Raw genomic sequence first — 16,619 nt, 5'->3', positions numbered from 1 at the left:
TTCTCAGGTTTTTCTAGATATAAGATCATATCGTCTGCAAACAATGACAGTCTTACTTCTTCTTTTCCAATTTGGATGCCTTTTATTTCTTTGTCTTGCCGGATTGCCCTGGCTAGCACTTCCAGCACAATGTTGAATAACAGTGGTGACAGCGGGCATCCTTGTCTTGTTCCTGATCTTAGAGGGAAGGCTTTCAGTCTCTCACCATTGAGTACTATGCTGGCTGTGGGTTTTTCATATATGCTCTTTATCATGTTGAGGAAGTTTCCTTCAATTCCTACATTTGAAGTGTTTTTATCAAAAACGGATGTTGGATTTTGTCAAATGCTTTTTCAGCATCTATTGAGATGATCAATTGATTTTTCCCTTTCGAGTTTTTAATGTGTTGTAATACATTGATTGTTTTTCTTATGTTGAACCATCCTTGCATGCCTGGAATGAACCCCACTTGGTCATGGTGTATGATTTTTTTAATGTGTCTTTGGATTCGATTTGCAAGTATTTTGTTGAGGATTTTTGCATCTATATTCATTAGGGAGATTGGCCAGTAGTTTTCCTTTTTTGTAGCATCTTTGCCTGGTTTTGGTATTAGATTGATGTTAGCTTCATAAAATGAGTTAGGTAGTGTTCCATTTTCTTCAATGTTTTGAAAGAGTTTGAGTAAGATTGGTGTCAGTTCTTTCTGGAAAGTTTGGTAGAATTCCCCTGTGAAGCCATCTGGCCCTGGGCATTTATTTGTGGGAAGATTTTTGATGACTGATTGGATCTCTTTGCTTGTGATGGGTTGGTTGAGTTCTTCTATTTCTTCTCAGGTCAGTCTAGGTTGTTCATATGTTTCCAGGAAATTGTCCATTTCTTCTACATTGTCCAGTTTATTGCCATACAGTTGTTCATAATATCCTCTTATAATTTTTTTAATTTCTTCAGGATCTGCAGTTATGTCACCTTTTTCATTCATTATTTTGTTTATATGGGTCTTCTCTCTTTTTGATTTTGTCAGTCTAGCTAGAGGCTGGTCAATCTTGTTGATCTTCTCAAAGAACCAACTTTTGGTGATATTTATCCTCTCTATTGTTTTTTTGTTCTCTATGTCATTTATTTCTGCTTTAATCCTTGTTATTTCTTTTCTTGTACTTGGTTTAGGATTGGTTTGCTGTTCATTTTGTAGCTTCTTCAGTTGATCCATTAGTTCTTTGATTTTGGCTCTTTCTTCCTTTTTAATATATGCATTTAGTGCTATAAATTTCCCCCTTAGCACTGCTTTTGCTGCATCCCATAGGTTTTGATATGTTGTGTTCTCATTTTCATTCGTCTCTATATATTTAGCAATTTCTCTTGCTATTTCTTCTTTAACCCACTGATTGTTTAGGAGTGTGTTGTTTAACCTCCAGGTATTTGTGAATTTTCTAAGTCTCTGATGGTTATTGACTTCTAATTGTATTCCATTGTGGTCAGAGAATGTGCTTTGAATAATTTCAATCTTTTTAAATTTATTGAGGCTTGTTTTATGTCCCAGCATATGATCTATTGTGGAGAAAGTTCCGTGAGCACTAGAAAAGTATGTGTATCCTGGTGATTTGGGATGTAATGTCCTGTATATGTCTGTTAAATCTAATTCATTTATCAGATTGTTTAGGTTTTCAATTTCCTTATTGGTCTTCTGTCTGGTTGATCTATCTATAGGAGAGAGTGATGTGTTGAAGTCTCCCACAATTATTGTGGACACATCAATTGCTTCCTTTAGTTTTGCCAGTGTTTCTCTCATGTATTTTGTGGCACCTTGATTGGGTGCATAGACATTTAGGATTGTTATTTCTTCTTGCTGAATTGCCCCTTTTATTAGTATGTAGTGGCCTTCTTTGTCTCTCAAAACATCCCTGCATTTGAAGTCTATTTTATCTGAGATTAATATTGCTACACCTGCTTTCTTTTGGCTGTAGCTTGCATGAAATATTTTTTTCCATCCTTTCACTTTCAGTTTCTTTGTGTCCCTATGTCTAAGATGAGTCTCTTGTATGCAACATATTGATGGTTCATTTTTTTTGATCCATTCTGCGAATCTATATCTTTTAACTGGGGAGTTTAATCCATTTACATTCAACGTTATAACCGTGAAGGCATTTCTTGAATCAGCCATCTTATCCTTTGGTTTATGTTTGCCATATTTTTCCCCTCTCTCTATTAATATCCTTTATTGTACCCATACCGAATCTCTTTAGTACTGAACCTTTCTCCAAGTCTCTCTGTCCTGTCTTTGTTTCTCTGTCTGTAGGGCTCCCTTTAGTATCTCCAGTAGGGCAGGTCTCTTGTTAGCAAATTCTCTCAGCATTTGTTTGTCTGTGAAAAATGTAAGCTCTCCCTCAGATTTGAAGGAGAGCTTTGCTGGATAAAGTATTCTTGGCTGGAAATTTTTCTCACTCAGAATTTTAAATATATCGTGCCACTGCCTTCTCGCCTCCATGGTGGCTGCTGAGTAGTCACTACTTAGTCTTATGCTGTTTCCTTTGTATGTGGTGAATTGCTTTTCTCTTGCTGCTTTCAGAACTTGCTCCTTCTCTTCTGTGTTTGACAGTGTGATCAGTATATGTCTTGGAGTGGGTTTATTTGGATTTATTCTATTTGGAGTTCGCTGAGCATTTATGATTTGTGTATTTATGTTGTTTAGAAGATTTGGGAAGTTTTCCCCAACAATTTCTTTGAATACTCTTCCTAGACCTTTACCCTTTTCTTCCCCTTCTGGGACACCAATGAGTCTTATATTTGGACGTTTCATATTATCTATCATATCCCTGAGGTCCATTTCGATTTTTTCAATTTTTTTCCCCATTCTTTCTTTTATGCTTTCATTTTCCATTCTGTCATCTTCCAGGTCACTGATTCGTTGTTCAACTTCCTCTAGTGTTGTACTATGAGTGTCCAGAATCTTTTTAATTTGGTCAGCAGTTTCTTTAATTTCCATAAGATCATCCATTTTTTTATTTAGTCTTGCAATGTCTTCTTTATGCTCTTCTAGAGTCTTCTTGATTTCCTTCATATCCCATACTATGGTCTCATTGTTCATCTTTAGTTCTTTGAGTAGCTGCTCTAGGTGCTGTGTCTCTTCTGGTCTTTTGATTTGGGTGCTTGGGCTTGGGTTATCCATATCGTCTGGTTTTTTCATATGCTTTATAATTTTCTGTTGTTTTTGGCCTCGTGGCATTTGCTGAACTTGATAGGGTTCTTTTAGGGTTTGTAGACCTATTGAGGTCCTTATCTCTAATTTATCAGATCTACAGCTTCGTGGAGTACACTTTCTCTAACTAACCAGCAGGTGGCGTCCACGAGCCACCTGTTCTCCACAAGCCAGTTCTCCCCTGCTTAGCCTTTTTGGTGAGTGGGGGAGTGAGTCTTGTGGGGCCCAATTGGTGTACCAAGCTTGCGTGTGTAGTTGGTGTTGCCTGCCCTGTATGTGGGGCGTGTTTCTGGGCAGTCGGGGAGGGGAGGTGGCCCTAACAGTCAAATCTCCGTGGTGATCCTAGAGTTTTAAAGCTGGTGCAATAGTCTAATCCTTCAGTTCAGTCCTGCCACAGTTTGTCTCTGCCACTGACCCACAAGTCCTTGGTATTGGCGTATGGCTCCTGAGACTTGCAAGTGGGCCCCTATTCCAGGCTGTGCACCCCGGGTCCTCTGTTGAGGGGTGACTGTGCTATGTCACAGGCGAGTGCCGTCCCCTCAGGGCAGTTCTGGGCTGCTGGGCTGTGTAGGGAGGCTCCCAGTCTGCTCAAATGATGGCTGAATGGGGCTTTGTTAATTCACACTGCTCCACCTTCCCAACTCTGGGACAATCAGCTGAGGTTTCAGGGAAGGCTAATGTCCACGCCCAGTTTTGTGGTGTGTGCCTGTTATTTGAAGCCCTTCCGTCACACTGGGTTGTCTGGGGCAGCTCTGGGCTATGGGGCTGGCGATGGGCAGGAGTGTTTCCTGTCCACCAGGATGGTGGCTGTGAGCGGACACCCCCGTTTTCTTGGGAAGTTGTGGTGTTTAGTGAATTTTCTCAGCCACTGAATTATTGCCTTTTGTCTCAGAGCTCTCTTAGTTCTGCTCTTGACTTGACGTGCCCAAATTGAAAGTCTTTGAAGCTTTCTGTATTGGGCTTCTTAGATTAATTGTTTTAGAAAAAGAAAAAAGGATTAAAAAAAAAAAAAAAAAAAAAAAAGGGTCCTCCTCAGAGATCTAATGGGTTATTGAAATGCTAAGAGACAAAGCAACCAGGGCCATTAAGGAAAGGTCCACAGGGCAGAGAGATCGGCTTTTCTTCGGGATTTGCATATGCGCCTTAGGGCCTGAGCTCCGCCCTTCCCCTTTCTGTGTTCACCAGAACTCTAAAACTCCTCTGCTTTTATTTTGGAGTTTTTCGTGTTGTTTTTTTTTTTTCTATGCCTGTCTCCTCTCTGCTGGGCTGGCTGCTCACAGATTCTCTGGTGTCTGGTCTCTGTCTATCTATGGTTGGAGTCTGGATCAGTAGAATGAGTTTCCGATAAGAGCAGCCACTGCAGTTCTCCCTTCTCCTTCCCGGAGCTGACAGCCCCTCCTCGCACGGGACTGAGCCTGGCAGGGAGGGGCGCGGGTCCCCTGGCCGCAAAAACTTACAGATTTCGCTGATCTCAGCAGTTCGACATTTTCATGAGTGTTGTATGAAGTATGCCCAAAGACAGATTGCTCTGTGGTGTCCAGTCCACGCAGTTCCTGGCTTTCTACCTACTTTCCTGGAGGAGTAACTAAAACATCTGTTATAGCTTTCTTTTAATTATAAACTTTTATCCATTAAAATATGTAACTACATTAATAGTAATATGGAAAATATAGAGAAAAAGTCATTTTTTATTTCCACCTCCCTAACACAACTGCTGTTATCATTTAGCATACTTCCTTTTATCTCCTGCATATATTTATGGAGGGAAAAGAAGTGCCGGTTCCTATGTCTTGATACATTGAAAAATAGCTCTGTGGTCCCTCCTTTATTCCAGTACCATCCCCTCCTTCTCTTTTGACATTGACATGTAATCTTGTTTCCTCCAAATGAAGCTGCATGAGATTAAATGTTAATTTATATGTTGGTGTTGTCCTGAAAATGAAAAGGTGTGATATCAGCTCAACCATCTCAACAAAGGAACTAGATTTTGAGGATCCGGTGATAAATCTCATTTCTTTAGACCCTGATAGATGAAATCACATATAATAGGCTGTTTCTGTCTAAGGCAAGGATTAAGTCTCTTACTAATAAATGTTTTGTTTAATAGCTGAGTTAAATAATAAAAACATAAATAATAAAAGTACATTAAAGATATTGTTTCTTTATTTGGTAAATCAGAAGATACTCTGGGATTATCACTGTATATGTAGCACTGTACTCTGTGTATGACTATATGCCCGTTACTCAAGACTGCTGTTTGAGAAAAGGCTCATTACGTCAGCCTTCACTGTTTAAATGGCAGTGAACATTCTAGAAGAAAATGGTTAGATTGTTGCCCAGTAAAGAAAAAATGGTAAGAACCTAGGTCAAAGCAATTGTGAAAATGTGTTGGTATATGGATGGGCAAAAAATACAGAATATGGTCATAAGTTCATTGAGAAGATACTGAGAACTTCAAAGAAAAAGACAAAATGTGGCAGCATTTGTGGTTTCGGTATTTTAAAAAGTACGATTATAATGAAATATTTAGGCAGTTTTGAAAAAGAATTATTAAGACTCTTTCCTATATACAACAGTGAAATTATCAACATGTGGTAGGAAAATATGTCCTTTAATAACACCTGAAACAGCTTCTTAAAAAATATTTAATGATCACTACAGTTGTATTCATACTTTTGCATCAGGTAAAAGGAAGAATTTTCTTTTCAGTTGGTAGGAGAGCATCTTAAGGGTTATATATGTATCTGTAACTCCAAAGGAGACTGTGGAAATTTTGCTGTAGAAATGCAAATATTGACTCTATTTCTAGAACCTTCACCACCCTCCCAAAAATGAGATACTGGTCTGGAGCTCGAGAAGCCATCTCATGATGGCCAGAGACCTGTTCCATACAATCTCTCTCCTTCAAAATGAAGTTGCTGTGAAGAAAGGGACTTTCCTTTTTATGTTTCTTGGGAACTGAGGTCTGAATCTGTTGTGAGAGGTTAAAGAGCTGGGCAGGGGGGTAAAAATGTCACCTTTATTATAAAGGCTAGGATGGATGGTGTGGCTTAGGCGTACAGTTATGAATGCCAGACTTTGTGAGACTTCAGCTCTCAGTTATAGGCAGAGCTGGAAAACCACAGGTCTCCTGCACAGGGGCGAGTCTTTACTGCTGCAGATGCTCCCTACATGAAGTCATAGCCCAAGGAGGAAGAAGAGTTGGACTGAATTTCACTTGCTGAGTTCCTCGCCCAAATCATGATTCAGTTAAGTTACTAGGGAACATGGAAAGAACTGAACACTACACTAGTAGTTGTCCTTCCACATGGAAGGGAATATGGGAAGTGGGGAATAAATGCTCCACCTCAGTGTTGTTGATTGGTGGGGCCATATATACATGTTCACACTCTACAAATACTTGATTGTGATGCTGTTCAGTAATGCTTTTGTGTCATTCCTTTATGGTACTAGCTCCCAACATTTCCATGACTAAGATATCCTTTGGTTTATTTTTCTCCTGTGGCCTTCACATTTTGCAAACTATCTGGCTTCTCGGCATTTATCAACTAATAATTCATTTTCAGAGAGTCAAAAGGTTATTACGTATTTCCTCATATTAAAACTGTAACAAGCAAATGAAAACATCAAATTTCTTTATTTTTGGCTAGCCTTTTTTACTTAGTGTGTTACCAAGTAATTGATGGTCCTAAGTAGAAAGGAAAAGGAAAGGTGTCATCCCACCACTTAAATTCCATTATCCCCAAAATGTCGTTTTCTAGTGAGTAGTGATTTCAATGGATTATTCATTGTTTCCTCTTTGATGAATGCTTAATCTACAAATAGGCTTGTTTTTTTTAACCGTACATCTGTGAACCTGTTTTTGAAACAGAATATTTCTTTCTGATTTTATTTTTTTAATTTAAATCATATTAAAAATCATATAATAGAATAAACTTCCAGAGATCATTAGTCATCCATGACTCTATTAAACTCCCAGTGTATGCCCCATGCAGAGCTATGAAATGTGAACAAAATAGTACTTATTGGTACTGTTCCTATTCACAAGCGCTCTGGTCTTCTTTTCCTGGCAGGAATACACGTAAACCACTATGACAAAAAAATTAAATAAGAATACTGTTTATTTATATGTTTGCAATGGAATATGAAAGAAGCTAACTGCAGACATTCCTTGCCAAGTTGAATAAATCTATACTCTCAATATCTATTATGAACTGGCATTGTAATAGAATTAACAGTATACTTTTAGAATTTCAAAGGACTGGGGAGACAAATCATTGGCTTCTCTTCTACATATAAATCTTATTGTTTTGTGCTCAACTTACAGATCACCTTGGCAGGGTAATCTGCTTCAGCTTGTATGGATTTACAATGTTGATGAGACTGGGAGAACAGAATGAGAAATGGTAGTTTAGTAGATGTTTTTCGTTACAAAAATAGACAGGCCAAGTCAGTTTCCACACTTGAGTATACAAATGATATTAAGACCTCAAAATAGGGCCAATATGACAAGGAAAATAATCAGATGTTTGGTTTTAAAAAATTAAGGTGTCCAGTTTCCTCTCAAAGGAAATACTATAAAGCATCTGTAGGAAATAGTCTGTTTTCAAAAAAGAAGAGTTTTATTTTATTAAATTCCCCAGATGCTCTGTTGTTTGAAAAAGGAAACTGGATTGTTTATGAGAAACTCTTGTCTAAATATTAAGAGCCCATATGTCTTTTATTCTTCTCAGGAGAGTTGAAGATCTATGCAAATGTGATCTGTGATTTCTGTCTATTGATTCTATGCCTGCTTTTGGAAATGGCAACTCAGAACAAGCTCTCATTTATCCCAAGCCATATACCAAATCATACAGATCTTATTTATTCTTTTCATGTGATTCTTTTAATAGTAAAATGGGAGAAGAAATGTGTCAATACAGAAAAAAATTATAAACCTCATCAAAGGCAATAATTGCCTATTCTTTCTATTTTTAATACTGACTTGCCTCTATCAGGAGCCTTTCTTCTAGTTTTTCGAAGTTTATCTAACCACTCACAGATTCATTCATTTGTTCATTCATTAACGTAACAAATATTTTTGTTCTCAAATACTGATGTTTTTAGAGAACAATTAATCACTGCCCTATAACATAAATTTTCAAATATTTAAAAATAGATATTATCACCCTTTTATTAATCAGATTCAATGACCCAGCGTCCTTTTGCCCCTTAATTTTTTATAATTTCTAATTTTTTAGCCATTTGTGCCACTCCTTTTAGAATCTTAAAAACATTTTTCCAAATGTACCTTAAATAGGACACCAAATCACTCCAATCAGAGTCCATTCATTAGCACCTAAAGATTTGGAGTTTCCTCAGAGTAGCACTTTAATCAGTTGCTACTCTGGACCAGCCTAGAAGTAGAACTTTTTTTTTTAAGTGTTGGCCAAGTTTTTTCTAGTGGATACCAAATAAGCTCTTTCCATTGACCCCTGAGAGCTGATGACAAGGCTTTTAATGATTTTGGTATCTTGTGGGCATGGATATAGTTTTTAGTTCTTAAAGCAGTTTATTTTGCAAGAAAAAGTTGATGTTTGATTACAGTGAGCTGCTATTTGCCAGTCAGATTTGGGTTAACACTCTTCAAGAGCTTCTTAGCCAGAGAGCAAAATACTGGCTTTTTATTGTAGCCCTCAGTGAGAGGGAAATCACTACAGTTTCTTCTATATCACATAACCCGCCCCTTGGAGGAGCTGGGAACAATGTAAGGGACAATGTGGAAACTCCTCACAGCAAAACTGAGCATCCCTTCTAAGAACCTTTGTAACCTAGACATTGGGCTCTACTGAACATTGGTTAGAGGTGTGTTAAAGATATTTGGAGATGGCCTTGATATGCAAGACACAGGAAGAAAATGGGCTTCACATAAATCTTCATGGAATGATTTTCATTGCAGACCATGAATTTGAATCATTCTCCTTTCTCGGAGAGAGCCTTCATAACCAGCGCTATCAATCAGCATTTCAAGAAACTGATCCTGGAGGATCTGCTGTTTTGAGGACTTTGTTATTTACAATCTTAGAAGGGAACATGCTACTAATAATTCCACAGTTACTGCAACTTTTTGAATTTTCAGAAATTCATAACAGCAAAGTGATTGGAGAGAAAGATAGGCCTGATATAGTATAATTTGTATAGGCCTTTTGATAATTGAGGAACTAAATTATTTTGGATGATGCTCTGGGGTTCATTAGTGTCCCCTCAAAACTATGTCTACCCAGGATCTGTGAATGTGACATTACTTGGAAGTAGGGTCTTTGCAGATATAATTAGTTAAGCTAAGATGAGATGATGTTGGCTTAGGGTGGGCCTAAATCCGGTGACTGGTGTTCTTATAAGAAGGCCATGTGAAGACAGAGACACACAGAACACCATATGAAGACTGAGGCAGAGATTGGAGTGATGCATCTCCAAGCCAAGAAATGGCAAGGTTTGCTGGCAACTATTAGAAGCCAGGAAGTGGCAAGGAAAGATTCTTCCAAAGAGCCTCCCAAGAGAGCAGGGCTCTGTTGACACTTTGATTTCAGACCTCTAGCCTCCTGAACTATGAGAGAAAAGTTCTATGTTTTAAGCCACAGTTTATGGTAGTTTGTTACAGCAGCCCTAGGTAAATAATTCAGATGGGTTTGGAACCTATATTTATTCCCAAATTCATATTTTATTTAGATATCTATACTTAGAGCCCAATATGTGCTAAACACTTCTAGATGCTGTGGGTATAATACTGAGAAAAGTCCCTTCAGTCATGGAGTTTTTATTCTAGTAGGATGAGATTGACAATACACGCACTAAATAAGTTAAGTTTGGTACATTAGATAGTGATTAAGTACTGTGAGGGAAAAGAGAGAATAAAGAGGATGTGAAGCATTGGGTAGGGGTGGGGAAATTGCAAATTTAAATAAGGTGCTCAAGAGAGGCCTCACTGAGAAGGTGACATTTCAGCAAAGACCTGAGACGGAGGCAGAAATGAGGGAGTAGGTGGGCAACAGACCATGTGAAGAATATTCTAGGCAGAGGGCTGGACACATGCCAGGGCCTAGAGGTAGAGGAGGTTGGGTGTGTTAAAGGAGCAGCAAGTGGCTGGTGCAATTAGGGCAGAGTGAGTAGGGCCAAGTGGGAATGAGCAGGAGCTCAGAACGGGATCAGGGGCCAAATTGAGTAGCACTTATGGGCCATTGTAAGGCTTTTGACCTTTTGTCTGAGCAAGATCAGAAATCACTGGAGGATCACACTTGCTGGTCCTTTGAAATTCACTCATTGAGAAGAGACTGAATTTCACTCATGGCAGAGGCCTTGCATGTAGTTGATTTTCAGGAGATGTAATCTATTGCTAAAATGCTTCCAATCTTATCAAGTCATTAATCCCACTGCTCTCTTGGCTCAAAATAGTTTATGTCTGTCTTTTAGTTCCTAACCAAGGAATGATTTAAGGTCTAGTGACAGCCTGCTTATTGTTTCATGCTTTAAAATTATTTTATCATTATTATTATTTTAACACATCTTTAATTTTTAAAATAATACAGTTTCCCTGCCAGTTTATTCATAGTCAGTATTGAATTTACCATGATGGTGTTATATATTTCATTATATTAGCAATTCTCAACTTTTTTGAGTTAATTGGAAACTGGGAACGTAGGTGATTGAAAAGCCACAGGTATTCAGCATGTTTTTGTGCACTAATATCAAATGAGGCCATAAAAGAAAGAAATTAATTTATAACCCTGCATCCCTCCAAATCAAACTGTATTTTTCAATGGTCCTTTCCATTTTGTTCCTATGTTTGATAATGCTTGCACAGTTAAAATCAGAGTTATCACGAAGCTTTATTACCTGCTTTTATCACTCTTTATCATAAGCATTTTCCAAGTTGCTATATAATTTTCACAGTCACAATTATGTTATATACACCTATCGATTCCTCCGCTACTGGGCTTTTAGTCTGTTTCTTTTTTTTTGTTGTAATAAATACTCAGTCACTACTTCCTTAATCATGTCCTCAGGTATTTTATCTGAACTAGTGGCAAGAGCTTGAAACTGGAAGTTAGAAGACCTGGAAAGTAGTCCCTGCTTTTCTGCTAAACAGCTTTGGGAGCTCAGCAAAGACATTTCTCAGGGCTCAGTTTGAGCTGCTTGATATAGAAGGACCTTCAAGCTTTAGGATTTCATGATTCTGAGTTTTGCTGTTTAAATTCCTGTTCACTTTGTTTCTGTCAGCTTCTATGAAATGTGTTAGCAAAATGTGAAGTGACAGAAAAGCAGGCGCACTGGGAGAGCAACTACTTTAATGAACAAATACTCTGTTCTCGGAAGTCAGCTGTGTTGAAGAAACACATACACACACACACGCATATATATATACACACACACTCACTCGTCCAGTATTAATAAACCATGCAAAGCAGGGCCATTTGGGTTTGCAGCTGCATGACAAAAATACCTCACGAAAAGCATGTGTAGGTCCCCACTTCATTAAATAGGATAACGGGAAAAGCTATGAAATATGAGGAAATTCTCTTCTGTATCTCAAGCATCCTTTTGGAGTACCCTTACCCTGCCCCCAGAGAGAATTCACTAACATTTTCACCCATTTGCTTGTGAACTACTGTTGTTGGTTTGAAATTCATTTATAGCAAATGTAACCCCATGCATCTTGTATTTCAAACCCTTCCCTTCACATCCCACCCCAATTTAAAGACTGTCATACACTAGTAAGTAAACAATGGTTTCTTTGGGGGTGAAGGTATGATGTGAAAAGGAGGGTGCAAGAAGGGCTAGGAAAACTATTTAAATTCACTCAGGCCTACCTTTCTGACTTTACAAGTAAACTGGGTTATTCTTTTCTAGGAGAATGTGGTGGTCAGGAGAGATGTTCTCTCTGATCCACCCCGAGGTTCTCCACTTTCCTCCCTCCCCACCCTTCAGTTGCTCCCAACCATCCCCATTCTGTATATCTGTCTTGACAAGCTCTCCCTTCTGTTCTCACAGCCGTTGCCCTCTTCAGGTTTTTATATCTGCCAGTCTGGACCTTTGCAGGAATTTTGCACTCAAGTCTCCTTTGCTTCCTTTTTCCTTTCTAATCCATCTCAGTGGTAGCTGAAGCTTCCAGAATACTTTTTTCTAATCAAATATTCTCCAAGGACTTTTTGTGGCCTGTCACATGAGATTCTAACTCTTCATCCCAGCATTCAGAACTTTCGAAAATACATTTTACTGCTTTTAAGTGATCCCTCTCAGCTTCCTTATGTATAACTATTTGCTGTGACCTTTCTAGCTTATGTTTGATGTTCTTGCTGCTTGGGGACCTTTTTCTTCATCCTTTCCCCACTAGGGTCCTTATTCAGTCTTCAAAGATTATCTTAAATGCTGTTATATCCGCTCAAGCAGGCATGATCTTTTCCTCTTCCATACCCTCTAGCAACCCAAGAGGGCCATGCCAGTCCAAAGGCCAAAGAAGACAACGAGCATTTTCTGATACATGAACTTTTATTCAGGGCTTACTTACAGAGTGAGAAGTCATGGAGAGATCATGACGGCTCTCTCAGGCCAAGCAGGCATTGCATTTGCAGGGAAGACGACCTAGCAATGCAAAAAGGGAAGAAAGCTTTTTATAAGGGTTTAAGACAAAGGCCGTCCTAAGGGTGGGGGGAGCATAGATGCAGGAACAGGTCACTCTGACCTGGGGGGTGGTGCAGGAAGGACTAGAATAACACTTGAACAATTACATTTTACTCTTTTTGTGAGACTAAGAGCCTCTCACTTCCTGCCTGCTTGCATAAAGTTACATTTTAAGGTCAATTTACCCTTTTTCCCTTTACATTTTGCTGCCTAGGTCATGCAGACTGCTGTGCACCAAAGGTCTGTAGGCCTGTTTTGCTCAGGCCATGGGTTGCCACATATCCCTAGAAGATTCTTAAACTCTTTGAGTAGCTATATTCCCTCATGATATATTTGTTGATTTATTTTATCCCTCCACTTTGAGCCTTTGAGGGGCTCAAAAAATCACCTAAATTGTAATATATTCCCTGCTCTGTTTTCCATCAGTGCTGTTACTACTAGGACTTGGGATATTTGCCAAATTGAATTAAGAAATCTGATTCTGGCACCACATCTTGAAAGATTTATCACAATTAAGCCAGATCATTTATTTTTAGGTTTCTCCTTCTACCAGCTCTACCATAAATGTAGATCTGTCCTCATTTATCTCTGCCTCAAGACTCCCAGGAACACACTTGCTGTTTGTACATAGAACATATAATCAACATTTAATTTTTTAAGCACTAATATACCACTTTTTGTAATACCTTGGAACCCTTTTCCTGCCTTTGCATTATTTCTATTCTGATTTTGAAGTTTAAGACAAAATTTGTCATTGATTATAAATCTCTTCACTAATATATGTCCAGGTAATCCAAAAACAAATAAAGTGTCTTGCAACAAAATTGAGAATACTCTGGACCTCTTCTGAGGACATTGAAACCTATGCCTTGCATACACTAGTTTCTGTCTTGAGTTGAAGTCCTGGAGGCCTGGGTCTGTTAGCAGATTGATCCAGCCAGTAGAGGGCTTGGTTAGCTGGACCCTTTATTTGTCTCCTCCTGCTTCTCTTCAACCCTCTTCTTATTGCCAGCCCTGGTAGTGATCCTTATTTTAGGAGCTATGATTCAAGAAGGCTGAGAACCACTAAATGCCCAGAATGTTCACAGAAAAGGTGTTCTCTGTCTCAGTGGTTCAGAATGGAAAATATCAAGAAAGCTTCAGGCAATGTCCTTGGTAAGGCTGCTTGTTGCCCACATCATTCGAGTTTGGAAATTCAAAAGAGAGATGTTTATACCATGTAGTTTTTCGTAAGTTGATCATTTTGTTTTCTCTTTCTTTTACCAGGTTTCACCAAAACTCATGCCAATGCAGCAGATCACAGCTTGAAATATGGAGTAGACATTTGTCCCAGGACATGTGTTTTTATTTTTTCATTTTAACTACATGGGATTTCATTGGAAGGAAGTCAGTAATAATAATTATATATTTAACAGCAGTTTTTGACTAGTTTTCTTCTTGTATTTTAGGATTTTTACTGCTGTTTTTCTTTGTTCTCTCAAGCATGCTATGGCATTGTAATGTAAAACAAAAGGAAAACATATATATTTTATTTGTTTCATATGTGCTAAGATGGCTTTCTTTACAATTGGTGCTCACATTGGATTTATCTTCACCTTCCGTAGCATATATGTTAAATTAAATGCCGCTTTAACAAGACGGTCCCTTAGGAAGAGTTTCATTGACAGGTTTTCCCCCCTAACCAAATCATAAACTGTAAAAAGAAAAAAAAAAAAAAGTGATGAGAGAGAAAAATACCTCACCCAGAGTATAAGTATGCCTGAGGCAGCATTTCACTAGTACTGTGAGAAAACTACAAATATATACATGAATTTGTGATGGAAAAAAGATGCTGTCTTAAAGATTTTTTTCCTTCAGCTTCCTCTGACTCTCTTTTGTGGCCTCTGCTTTAAAATGTTTTTATTGTGGCTATATTTATATATATATATATATCATAAAATTTTCCATCTTAACCATTTTTAAATGTACAATCCTGTGGTATTAATTCCATCAACAATGTTGTGCTTCCAACACCAGGGCCTCTGATTTTGTGATTAAATCTGGTTTTCCTAGAATATCCCTTCCTCCCACTCTTCCAAGAACTCCTGAGAAGGAAGTAGGAATGTCTATGAGTGGGACGAGTAACTGGTTAGTGGCAAGACTAAAGGGTATATGGTCTATTGGTGCTGACATTCTACCAAGAAGTTGCCTCTATAAACAAACCAACCGTCTGTGCTTTGCTAAAGACTAAGGCTTCTTATAGGAAGAAGGCTAGAAATCTAACTGATCTTCTCAGGCGGTTTTCTCATTTTAAAACATTGCAGTATTTTTGTGAGTCCAGAAGTGTCCTTTAGATCCTTCCTCTGTGTTATTGAGGTCTGTAGGCTATTTGTATAATACCTCCTCTTAAGCCAAAAGAGGCTGTGGGGTAATTTATCACAAATTTGTGGTGTATATATTCACAAAGACCGAAGAGATTATAAGAAAGATTCTTTTCAGGCTCTCTTATTTCTACCCTGAAAATATTCTAAATATTGAATAATTTTTTCTACAGAACAATGTTTTTCTTCTGTCAAGGCTACTTCCTTTAACAGAGGACCTTTGATTCAGCCTTATCCATATAGATGAAATAATGATGAACAAATCCAGGATTTGAAGTCAATGAAACATGGTGGATTAGATTTTATAAGGAACTTTCCCCAGAGGTATCTTATTGCCCAAGGGTGATGGCCTTAATAGAGTGTAATACATTGTTCCTCTGGCACTAGGTATAGGAATTTATGCATGTTTTTAGGTAATGGTTGTCACTGAAACTCACTTTGTCTTCAGGGATAGTTACAGTTAGGTCATGTACAGGTATTAGAGGCAGGGGAGAGAAGCTTCTTTGTGACTAGCCCACTCCATATATCAATTAGCCTTTCTGGCTGACTGCATGGTTGAGAGCATGCTCTCCAGTACTGATAAAAAGGACCCTTCTTACAAGGTGCCAGGTCCATGAGAGTAATATGTCTCAATGTTAGAGTTATCATTTAAAAAACTTCATGTTATTAATTGTGGTTATATTTGCATACTCACTTGCTCATCATTCCAGTCTGTTACTTTGGGATAATACAATTTTAAGAATATTTCAAACCTTGAGTGGCAAAACTTAAGTAGATGACCTTACATTCTTGATTAAAGAGCACTATGAATGTTAAGAAATGCATTAAGAGATACAATAAATATTCCAAATTGATATATTGGTGTGATTGTCCTTTTTCTCATTTGGGATTGGCATGGTGAAGCATGAATGAAACCGATTGTTAGAATGGCCAAAGATAAGGTTAACATACTTTATTGCTTCTAATCAAGTTGTTGTTTTTATTTATAATTTATGAAAGAAAAAGTATTGTCCTTCTAGGAAGAACAAATGAAATGGTTACCTAAACAAATTCTGTACCTTTTCTTTGTTGGAGCCAGTCGTGGAATATTCAGCTTGCAAAAGAGATGCTAAAGGGTGATGTTCCGGTTTGCTAAAGCTTCCAGAATGCAATATACCAGAACTGGGTTGGATTTATCATTCAGGATTTATTAGGTTGCAAATTTACAGTTCTAAGGCCATGAAAATGTCAAAATTAAGGCATCAAGAGGTAGATACCTTCTCTGAGGAAAGGCTCATGGCATCTGGGATTCCTCTGTCACATGGGAAGGCACATGGTGACATCTGCTGGTCCTTCTTCTCCTGGGTTCTGTTTCAAAATGGCTTTCTCCAAAATGTCCCTCTGTGTTCTCTCTCTCTCTCTGTGAACACTCTTTTTTTTTTTTTTTTTTC

The 16,619-nt window shown here is 38.2% G+C and overlaps 1 protein-coding gene across 1 annotated transcript in view; it reads left to right on the top strand.

Moving 5' to 3' along the window:
- Window positions 1-16,043, top strand: part of OXCT1 (3-oxoacid CoA-transferase 1) — a 176,244-nt gene extending 160,201 nt beyond the window's left edge. The window contains 1 exon segment of the mRNA XM_037798944.1: window positions 14,096-16,043. Within this exon segment, the coding sequence (XP_037654872.1) occupies window positions 14,096-14,137 (42 nt within the window). The 3' untranslated portion in view covers window positions 14,138-16,043.
- Window positions 16,044-16,619: the final 576 nt, after the last annotated feature.

The sequence above is a fragment of the Choloepus didactylus genome, chromosome 11 (genome assembly GCF_015220235.1).
Source record: "Choloepus didactylus isolate mChoDid1 chromosome 11, mChoDid1.pri, whole genome shotgun sequence".
NCBI classification, from domain to species: Eukaryota; Metazoa; Chordata; class Mammalia; order Pilosa; family Megalonychidae; genus Choloepus; species Choloepus didactylus.
Note: the sequence above shows the minus strand (reverse complement) of the source record. Positions and strands in the feature narration are given on the sequence as shown.